Here is an 11,572-nt window from a genome sequence, read left to right as displayed (position 1 = left end):
TTTTAATAGATCCTTGTACAATTTTTTCATCTTAATTGATCCTTGTACTTCCAGATTTTATATCAATAGATCATTTTTAACATATTATATTCAATCCGTTAACTTAACGGTTAAATATATTCCACTTCATCAATCGTTATTCAAATAAAATCCACATCATATCTCATGTATTCCACTTATTATTAATAAAATAAACTCCACATCTTATCTTATTTAATGAAATCCGCATTTGATAATTAAATATACTACACCCTACCCTACGTGAACCTCCTTTAAATAAATTCCTAATTAGCCGTCATAGGTAGTTCTCCGATGAAAGTTCTTCTTCCCTATTGGAATGCTTTCATAAATTTGAACTTTTAGTAGTTGAATCTGGAATTACGCCCAAAAATCTCATTTAGAAGTAGGAACAACTGTTTTGAAGCAGGAACAGTATCCCAAATCTCGTTTAGAAATTTCATCAAACACATTGAATGCATTTTAATTGGTTACATTTTGATTGCAATCAGCAGTCAATTCTTCGCCACAATTAGGCAATTACAAGGATCATTCCTCATCTTCTTTTTTTCAGAAACCAAAAATGGCACAACAAAATGAAAGAAATATTGAACTTCTAGCAAGTGTCCTCCTTTATCTTGTGTGTATATTTTTTGGGGCATTGTTCTTGCTTGTCTTCAACACGCAGAGAGAAGAAGAAATTTTTTGTTTGATTATATGGGCTAAAAATCATTGAAGAAGATTGATAATCGTAGGTTAGTTGAAGGTGTAGTAGTTTGAGTATTACTGATTGTTTGGTTGTAGAGATATAAATCAGGAAAATGCAATTTGAATTTCTTTATGAAGTTTTTTTTTTTTATGTTTTTTTTTCCAACTAGGATATTACGTGGAATATAATTAAATAATTGATATATGACGTGTTATTTTATAACGGAATAGTTAACGGTTCCGTTAAATAAGGATCGGAATATATCAAATATAAAAGTACATGGACTTAGTAAAACGAAAAAATTGTACAAGGACCTATGGATGTGTTTTGCGAAAAAATAATAATTGCATACATTGTAATGATCAGTACACGTCTTAAATTTTTTGATGTTATTAACTTTATATCTTCACCATTTATTTTGTAATGCAATAGATCATAATTGATCTTATTTCTCATATAAGAGGCTGATCTTATTTTGTAATGCAAGTTGAGGTAAATATAAATTGATACATAAATAAATAACTTACATGAAATATTACACGTATGCCTTAAGGGTAAATGAAATGTCCAAAAAAATTAAATTTTCTACTTGGATAAAGAAAAGGCAAAAAATAAATAAAATCATATTGCAAGTCGTTTAATCTAATTAATACTTATATATAAACACAATAGTCCCCCAGGATGTGATTGAATGAAAACCACATATTTAATACAAATTCAAAACTTCAATCCTAGCCACTAATTATATCAAATATATCAAATATGTGGTTAATATGGCGTTCAATTCCTATGTCATACTAGGACAACTACATACGAGCCATTTCTCCTCTGCTGCAAAACCATGCAATGAAGGTAACAAATAACAATGTTTGTATCCCTGCTTCAGCACAAACAGATAAACATAGTAATTTCCATTCTCTCTATTTAAAATAACATAAATCACAGAGAGAATTAACAGCAGAACACAACACTTGCTCTCGGGTTGATGAATTCCATGTATGCTACCACCATCTAATTCTTAAAATGATAAGAGAATTAGCAGCAGAACAGAAAGTTAACAATACTTCATACTCCTACTTGTTGAAGAATACCAGCTAACCTTTAAAACAAGAAAAAGTTAAACTGAAATCGACATTTAAGATCGGGCAGAATATAACATTGTGAGTCACACTATATAAATATTGTATGATCCAGCCTTGAGCTTCTTGGAGGGGCTAGCACTAGCACTAGCATGATGAACATGAAAAGAAAGTGGTTTTTTGAATGGCTTACGCTTCTTCTTAGCAGCACCTGGGTTATTGGGTCGAAGCTTGATTAACGCTAATTGAATAAGATCGTTATTATACTCATAAGACCACATACCCCCCACCTTGAAGAGAAGCTGGACAATTGTTGAGAAGAAATAAGCAACGTCATCCAACGAACCATAATTGCGAACCTTTGGTACGGGTTCGGGCTCATCGGATAGGCTAGATCGAAGCTTGATTAACACAAGTTGAGCCAGATTCTTATTGTATTTTTCGGACCACTCTTCCTTGAGCTTGTACTCATTCTTCACCGTACGTATAAAGGCCGAAGCACTGGATTTTATCATATAGTGATTAAAGAGCTCCGTATCTGCACCGTTGTATGGCCTTGGAGGGAGGGGAGGTTTTCCGGCGGAGGCGTACTTCTTCTCCATTCTGCACAAAAAGAACTCTTAATTTTAAAACCAATGATCAAGAAGGGGTTTATCTATCTACTTTCTATAACATGAAAAACGGTGAGAATACTTGATCCTGATGATCAATGAACAATTAATCACGCTTTAGAGAGATAATATGAAGATAATTTTTGTATCGAAAACGAATTAACGAGCTAGGTTAAAATCCCCCAAATCGTTCCAAAAATCACAATTGCTAAAGTAATGGATCAGAAATTCCAATAAATTTCTTTTCACAGCAAAAAAGGAACTTACTTTTAAAATGATAATAATAAGAAGAAAAAACGGTGAGAATACCTGGAGGTCACGCCGACGGCCGGAGAAATAGTCAGTCAGACGCAAGACAACTTTTTGTTGTAGAGCAGATTAACTAGCTAGGTTAAAATCGCCCTCAAAATTACATTTTCCATAAATTACAAATTCCAATTAAGTTTTTTCACAGCATTTTAATTACTTATGTTTTTATTTTATTTTATCAATTTTAGTTGTATTTAATAGCCTCTAAAGCAATATAGAGCCTTTTAGTATCTTCTTTATTTTACCATACTTTGCATTTATAAATATATATAAGGCTAGTTAGCATTTAATAAGTAAAAGTTGAATAGTTGATACTCCCTCCGTCTCAGATTAAGAGTCATTTTTTGCCAAAAAAGTCCGTCCCAGTTTAAAAGTCACTTTTAGAATTTTCCATATTTGGTCATACAAATTTTCCTCATTCTTCATCAAAATTACATCAAAATGTCATTATCAACATTAAAATAAACCAAAATAAAAATCAAAAGTCAAAAGAGACCCACCTTCAACCAACTCTACCATCTCACTTCATTTATTACACACTCCACCATCTCACTTCATTTATTGCACACTTCAACTCTTTCTTAAAATCCGAACCATAACAAATAAGTGACTCCAAATGTGAGACGGAGGGAGTATAAAACAATATTCAAAACAACACAAACACTCTCTGCGTTGTGACCAGGATCAAGACGTCGTCGTCTTTGCCTTCTCCTTTGTCTTGGTCGCTTTAATGCCAATGAGAGACGACGACTATTTGTAGGCAATTGTGTGCAAGAACTCTCCTCCATAGGCTCGTTCAGGTCCACCACATTTCCCCTCCTACCGCTAGCGTTGATCTTAGCGCTCTTTAGCCCGTTCGCCACCACCCTCGCTTGGAACTTCAGTAAATCCTTGACAATGAGTCAGATGTCACAGTGCTTGAACTCGGGATATATTTCATTCTCTCGCCGCTGCCCCAAAAGAAGGGTCTTATCAATCATTTGCCATCAAGCTCTACTGAATATAGAAATTGATAAAAGAAAAAAATGACGATGCCGCCGTATTTACATAGTCCTTGTGTCTCCATTTACCATGTCCATGTCCCACCATTAAATTAACATTTAAAAATATTATATTATTAAAACAAAACTCTGTACGGACTTATATTAAAAAATTAAATTAGTGTCTCCGTTTACCATGTCCCACCATTAAATTAACTATTTTAAATATATATTATTAAAAAAAAATCATTTTAATGTTTCATCTCAGGACTATACACTCCACTCCGCAGTTTTGAGTTATGATTAAAATGGAAAAACTAGTTTATTGATGTGTGCTAATTAATTTGCATTTAATTCAAATTCAGTTATTATATATGTATATATATGCATGCTGATTCATTGATTTGAATACGAAAGGATTAATCTAAGTAGGAGTACTAATTCCTAAATCATTTTGGTATTTTATGCTAAGTCATTTCGAATTTTACAAATTATAGAATGGTATTTAAGGTAGAGATAATAAAAAAAGTGAGATAAAGCAAATAAAATCCATTACATAAAATAAAAGCTAACAAAGCCCTTACTCTAAACCTAATTCTGATGAAATTCTGGAATAGAGACAAAAGGAAGTTGAGATCTGGCCGTGAAATTCAAATCCAGAATTTTTTCCTAGATTACTTAGATACATCCTAATATAATAGTAGTAGTTGATAAAAGCATTACTCCTTGAGTTTCTTCGCAGGAGGTTGTCCATCGACGGGCTCAGCTGCCTCCGCCTCTTTTGCTTCATGAGGAGAAGCAAAGACGAGTGATGTTGCTGCAAAGGCATCTACAGCCATTTCAGCCTGGGCTGCGACACGTTGAGCTAGAGTAGCTGCTTGCTCTTCACTCAGAGCTACCTCATATTTCCTATTCCAGAGAAGGAGCATCAAAGCTTGAGAATAATCCTCTTTCTTTAAGGTGGATGAAGAACTGGGCGTGCCCAACTTTGCATGAAGCTCGGCGAGAAAGCGTTTATCGGAAGCGGCGTCTCCGGAACTGGAACACATTTTGATTTTGTGAGATTAGGTTAAAGTTAGGTTGGAGTGGGAGTGGTGGGCAACATTTGTCTCTATATATATTGTGCTCTAGGGTTTAGGGCCTCTCTCCTATTGTGATTACTATTTTACCTCATCATTACACTGCTCTTATTCCGAAGTAACCTTTTATCTTGGAATTACTAGTACTCATAGCCAAATTACCTTGCAATTAAATAACAAATTTGTTCAAAATTAAAAAAGAGCTTGTCATAATATTATAAATTCCACTATAATTTTATTCGGAATTTATTATTGATTTGATTCAAACGTGTAAAGCTCATGACTTGGATTTCGTGTTTAATTGGGAGCCGTAAACACATGGATATAAAATGGTAAAGTAGGACGTACATCCTTGTTATTCTTCACTTCAAATTAGTGTTTGAAAATATTTAGCCATATATGATATGGGTGTAATACTAGCTAGTTCTTCTTAATAGCTTAATTCATTTTCCTGTAGTAAACCATGTCACCCACCCCTTCCGGCCTTCTTTTCCCTTTTCCTTTTTCTTTTTATTTTCACACTTCAAATTTAGTTATTATCTAAATAAGAAGGTTATGATCAAAATAAACTTTACTCTACTTAAGTGTTTTTTTACAAGAATCCGCAATCATTACCTCTAATGTCTATTCGGTGTATTCTCACATCATTCTACAAACCGCAGGACGTATATAGGTCATTTGAAAAACTAGATATGAAAAAAATTCAATCTAGTGATATATTGATAATCACTCCATCCATGATTAAGTATCCATTATTATTAGCAACACAAGCTACATTTCTATTTGATGCGCAATGGTAATGTATATATACACATATAATTTAAGTTGTAGACGAAATAAATCTTCTTGTTTTTTATAGCAACTAGTAATATGGAGTATTTAATCGAGATGATTCAAATGAAGGGCTAAATAAAGTAGTAAAAGAAATGAGTTAAATAGGACTGTGTACGAGGAAAGCATGGCTAAATAGAGTAATGACAGCAAAATTAGAGTATGTTGTCGAAGTCCAAGTGGTCCATTCCCTGTGCCTACGATTCTGAAACCACTGGGTAGGGTTATTCTGTCATTCTCTCCTTCTAGCAGTTACTGTTTGCCCTAGTTATAATTGCAATGGACCGAATAAGTTACTGTATTACTAGTACTTACTATGTGGATCAGTGGATGCATTCATTCCTCGTCAATTTCTGAATTGTTGCATTTCTGAATTATACTACTACTCTATTTATATTATTTTAGTGTAATTTCTCAAAAAATTGTTATTGATAATTTGATATTATAATTTTTATAAACAAAGTTTGACTTTTTGAAATTTTATCTATTCTTTTAAATGAATGAATAAAGAATATATCCAACTTTAATTCTTTACATTAATTGTAATATTAATTTTCGTCAATAATATCTTTTGGATATTAGAAACAAAATAAATGTATAAAACAAAACTTATAATACTAATTAACATCAACAAACGAGAAAGATGCTCAAATAAATAAGTTTCATAACATTTCTCTTTCTTCCTATATATATTGAAAAAAGTGTTGTACAAAAATCCAATTCAAATTCATATGAAAGTGGTTTATATTTTATAAATCATCAGAATGGCTGATTGGACTATGGTTCTAGAATTCGTGCAACCGTAATCATGAAAAATTTGAAAACCCAATAAAAATAGTAGTAGTAGAAAATGGAAAAGGAACAGCTGATTATGAACCAGAATGAGGATTGTCAATTAACAGTTTAAAACCAGATTCCCAAATTGCCAAAATCAGTTATAGGTATAAACTGTCTTGGAATCGAAATCGTTAATTATGTAACTAGTTCAGTAATTTCATTTTGTATGTTACACAAAAATTGGAGGCAAATGAAGCCTTGGTTGAGATTCTGATTAATCGACTTGTGAATCTCTTCACTTCGTTGCATACGTTTGCCTTTATAATCTCTTGAGAATTGTCAATTAACAGTTTAAGGACGCTAGTTAAAAACGTCCTTAATTAGATTTGACACGCTCATAATAAGGACACTTTTTAAAGCGTCGGTGATTTATTTAGAAACATAAAAAAATGTCTTTAATTAACCAAAAAAGCGTCCTTAGATTTCTTTTTTGTTGTAGTGCGTTAATGTCTTTGGGATATAGGGTTTACGAATTACGGACATGAGATTTCTCAAGAAATCATGTACGCTCGAGAATGCAATGGGTTTCTCTTCTCGTCCATCAAGTGTCAATTTAATTAGGCAAACTGTTTGGCCGGATAAATCTTCCAACCTAATTTTATGATAGTAGTATATAATTATTGTGGGGTTTAGAGCATGTCCAATGCTAAATAGGTCAGCAATAGGCCACCCATTCTCCCTCCCTGCCACGTCAGCAGCACTAAAAATTCACCTGCCACATCAGATTTAGGCCAGCCATAGGCTAGCCATAGGCCAGCCGCAATAAAAACAATTCAAAATATACTACATTTACGGAATTAAAATCACGATTAAATTACCGAATTAAATTTACGAGACATATACGGGAAAATTCATTAATTTTATTTAAACAAAAAAAGTACATTAACTAAAAATCAAAAAAATTACATAATAAAAAAAAATTCGGGCTTCCACACACGAGCCACCGCCCCACTCTACTCCTCACTAATTTATTAAAAAAATACATTAAAAAATGTTAGTATGCCTTGAATCCGTTATAGTTTGCCGCTAGCCGAACGGGGGTATGACATGTTTCTGTTTTAGGTCTTAATTTTGTATTGGGCTAGTTGTTGTTGTCCATCGCTAGATGTTGCTCTTGTACAAAAATTTAGAGATAGAGAAAATCGCGTTTATATAGTTTTTCAAAAATTATAAAAAAAAAGAATTAAAATTTTTTTTAAAAAAAGAATTAAAAAAAAAATTAAAAAAAAGAATTAAAAAATAGCGATGGCCGATCGGACCGCCACAATGGCGGCCAGCACATCGGCCAGCCACACGCAATCGGCTAGCCTTGGCCGGTTTTTTCGCCGAAATTCGGCTAGCCTACTCCAATGGTTCGGCTAGCCGATCGACTAGCCACGTCAATCGGCTAGCCGGTGACTAGCCTACCATTGGAGATGCTCTTATAGATTGTACTAGCATATATAGTTACATGATGAGAAAAAGGTTATTGTTTTCTCATACGTACAGTATGTACTATCTTCACTTCCTCACTCTTTCCACCTCTAGCATGTACGAAGAAATAGTAGTACAATATTAAAAGCAATAATACTCCTAAAAGTATCGAACTATTTCGTCAAAGAATGTTAGTATTACTGAATGTGTAGTGTTGTGGTATGCATTATTTCGTCAAAGAATGATCTCTCCTATGGAGGTGTTCAGATAGCAAGATAGCAAGATTGTATGTGGTAATGGCGGATCCAGGAATTAAAATTAGTGGGGTTGGACGAAAAAATTAATATAATAATATTTAAATATATAAAACAGTAATAAAAATACATTACAAATAAAATATCTCTATTTTATATTAGCGCGATAATTGACCTCTACGAGTATTTAGGGCTGGCTAAATATACCAATACCGCCTTATCGTACAGAAAAAAATATCGGAAATACCAAATTTTCGGTATACCGCAAGTTGCGGTACGGTATGATACCTTACCGATAGATTTCGGTACGGTAAAGGTATAGATTTTCCTATACCGCGGTATACCGCATTTACTATATTTGCCAAAAATTTGATATATTTAAAATTTATATAAAAATTAATTAATATGTTAAAATCCCTAACCCTACTTTCATATTTTAGTTCAGCCGCCCCAACCTCAAACACACTCACACATAGATGCAAATCTAGTCCACTGTATAGATTTGATTGTGATGTAGTTTTAATCTTTTGGACATTATTTAAATAGGTGAAATTTTATTTTAAATATTTGGCTATAATAGAATTTTTTTGGTATGTAACACATGTATAACGGTATGCAATACCTTACTTTGATATACCGTACTCGGTATGTCAGTATAACGTAAAAGTACGGTACACCGCAATATGGTATTATACACTGCATATACGATATGGTAACGGTATCGGAAATAATCATATCAAATTTTCGTCAAATAAAGGTAACAGTCACTTTAGTTGGGATCGCTCAAACGAATACGAAAATTAAGTTAAGAATATAAATTTTACTTACACAATTTATATGGATCTTTTAATTGCACTTTTAATTAAACAAGATGTTTAGTACTTCTAAAAAATTATACTACTCCACTACTCTACTCGGCTCTATTTACAACAAGTATTATTAAAAGTTTAATTTGAAAACTAAGAGTGGTTCACTTTTTAAAGCAAAACAATGCGGCGCTATTTAATAAGGATTTAAATAATATAAGTAATATCACATTTTGTTACTCTTCTTCTTCCCAGACTCGGCGGCTCCATTGTAATTCACCTTGCTCTGATTTTTTCAGATTAAGTTCAGCCCTTTAATCACCCAATTTTCAATAATTTAGTCTTCAATAGCGTTTATATAGTAAGGGCTTAAGACACTTTTTAAAAAATTTAGAAGTAGAAAAGATAAGAAAACTCATTTTGGGTGAGGGCTTAAGCCTCCTTCACTGTGTCCGCCCCTGATCATGGGGCGGAGTTCCGGTTGCCGTGGGGTCGGGGGCTGTTGGGAGGAGTCTTCGGGCGGTTCTCCGGAGACGGCGGTGGGGTTGGCCGACCCCGCGCGACCCCACCCTCATCCGTCGCTACTACGTGGATTAAATTTGTAATGTGTTTGGTTCATGAGATTCAACCCCACAACTCAATCCTAGATGGATAATCACGGAATAATTAGTCATGGTTAAACCCTTATGACTATGACTAAAATAATCTCACAACTCAATCGTAGATTGTATGTTGATAGTATTATTTTATCTTGCAAATCGGACACGACCTATCTATATTTGGAAGTATCGAACTATTTTAATTGTATCGGGTACTAGTACAATTTAGGGCTCACTCTTCAGAGTGAAAAATGCACCTTAAATTGGACCCAATTTCTGAAAAATTAATCACGTTGACAAGCAGGTCCAATAAATATGAGTATGTAAAATCATTTTTTTTAGATTGAAAAATAATAATGTTAAAGTGGAAGAAATACTAATTATAAGCAAATAAATATATTTACATTATCAATTTAATAACATAGGAGTATAATAGTAGATGGTAAAGATGGGAAAAGACATTCAAATAAATATAACTCTCATTGTTACCTTCATTGCATGGTTTTTTGCAGCATAGAAATGGTGAGAAGATGGAAGCAAACTAGCAAAGTGCAATATGGCATGGGACTAATGTATTCAGAACATGCTAGATTCAACATGAATAAATCATGTTCAAGGACACTAGGCCACCAAAACATGGAATTGAAGCAGACGATGCTTCTTGTGCATGACAAATAACGCAGCCAGTCTTCTAGGAAAATGGAGAATTATTCAGACCAATTCAAGATTCTGAACTTATACTCTAAATTAATTTGCGCGATGCTAAAATTTTGGGTGTCATTTTAGGTTGTAATGCAAGTTGATCTTTGACCCTCAGGTTATACAGAGATCCATGCTCATATTCGACATGATTTAATCTTTGTGTGAATGTTAGTAGCCAATTACTTAGTCTCATCCTTGAGCAACGATTTAACTATGCAGTCTTATTGAATAGTAATCTATTGCAAAGATGATACGCTCTACCTCTCATGAACTACTTGGCAAACGATAAGAGCATCCATAATGGCTTTAGGTCAGCCATAGACTAGTCACTCTTTCTCCCTGTCATATTATCAGCACTAAAAATTCACCTGCCACATCATCATTTTAATCAAATAGGCTAGCCACAGGCTAGCCGCAATAAAAATAATTCAAAAACAACTACATTTACGGAATTAAATTTACGATAAATTACAGAATTAAATTTACGAGACATATACGGGAAAATTCATTCATTAAAAGGTACATAGATAAAAAAAAGTACTCCATAATAAAAAAAAAACGGGCTTCCACACACGAGCCCCCCGCCTCTCTCTACTCCTCATCGTCGTCGCCGTTGCCGCTGCCATCCGGGACCTCCACATCGGTGGCATCTGAGCCCCCCCATCTGTGCCCTCGCGGCATCCAAATCGACCCGCATGCTCTCGAACATCGAGTGAAGAAACCTCTTCTCCGTGGGTTGCCAAGGGTACATGTTGTAGTACCCGCCCATTGGCCCCCATCCATCCCACGGTACTGTGTGGGAGTCCGAGATTCGCTGTCGACGGACCGACTCGTTGTTGTTGTCCATCGCTCGATGTTGCTCTTGTACAGTAAATTTAGAGAGAGAGAAAACTCGTTAATACAAGTGGTGCAAATGAAAATGAAACTAAAATCGCGTATATATAAGTGTTTCAAAAATTTTCAAAAAATAAAAAATTGCGCTGGCCGATCGCGAGCTCGCAATGAAGCGGCCAGCGCATCGGCGTGCGCTCGCCCATTTTCTCGCCGAAAAGGCGTTGGCCGATTCCAATGGTTCGGCTAGCCGACCGGCTAGCAACGCGAATTGGCTAGCCGGTGCGCTAGCCGCCATTGTGGATGCTCTAAGGTCCCACTCTTGAGGAAAGCTTCGTCAGCCCATAGAAAATGGTTTTGAATAGTTGTACTTCTACAACGAGGTTGAATTCGTTTTATATCAATAATTCAACTATTACTTTACTAACTAGCCTTATATATTTAGGGGCCGTTTGGCAGCTATGTTTCGCCTAGATAAGAGATTTATCTGGGTTTATTTGTGTGTTTGGTAGTTATGTTACCAAACATAGTAGCC

The 11,572-nt window shown here is 34.5% G+C and overlaps 1 protein-coding gene across 1 annotated transcript; it reads right to left on the bottom strand.

Moving 5' to 3' along the window:
- Positions 1-1,569: 1,569 nt before the first annotated feature.
- Positions 1,570-2,810, bottom strand: LOC125210826. The gene is made up of 2 exons (XM_048110424.1): positions 2,706-2,810; positions 1,570-2,388 (listed from the first exon to the last, which is right to left on the bottom strand). The coding sequence occupies exon 2, from the start codon at positions 2,385-2,387 to the stop codon at positions 1,872-1,874; it is 516 nt and encodes a 171-aa protein (XP_047966381.1). The 5' UTR covers position 2,388; positions 2,706-2,810; the 3' UTR covers positions 1,570-1,871.
- Positions 2,811-11,572: the final 8,762 nt, after the last annotated feature.

Source organism: Salvia hispanica, chromosome 3 (assembly GCF_023119035.1).
Source record: "Salvia hispanica cultivar TCC Black 2014 chromosome 3, UniMelb_Shisp_WGS_1.0, whole genome shotgun sequence".
NCBI classification, from domain to species: domain Eukaryota; kingdom Viridiplantae; phylum Streptophyta; class Magnoliopsida; order Lamiales; family Lamiaceae; genus Salvia; species Salvia hispanica.
The sequence above is the reverse complement of the archived record's forward strand: the minus strand, read 5'-3'. Positions and strand labels throughout refer to the sequence as shown.

Coding starts and splice junctions, on each gene's coding strand:
- LOC125210826 (XM_048110424.1), bottom strand. CDS start 2,387: ATGGAGAAGAAGTACGCCTCCGCCGGAAAACCTCCCCTCCCTCCAAGG.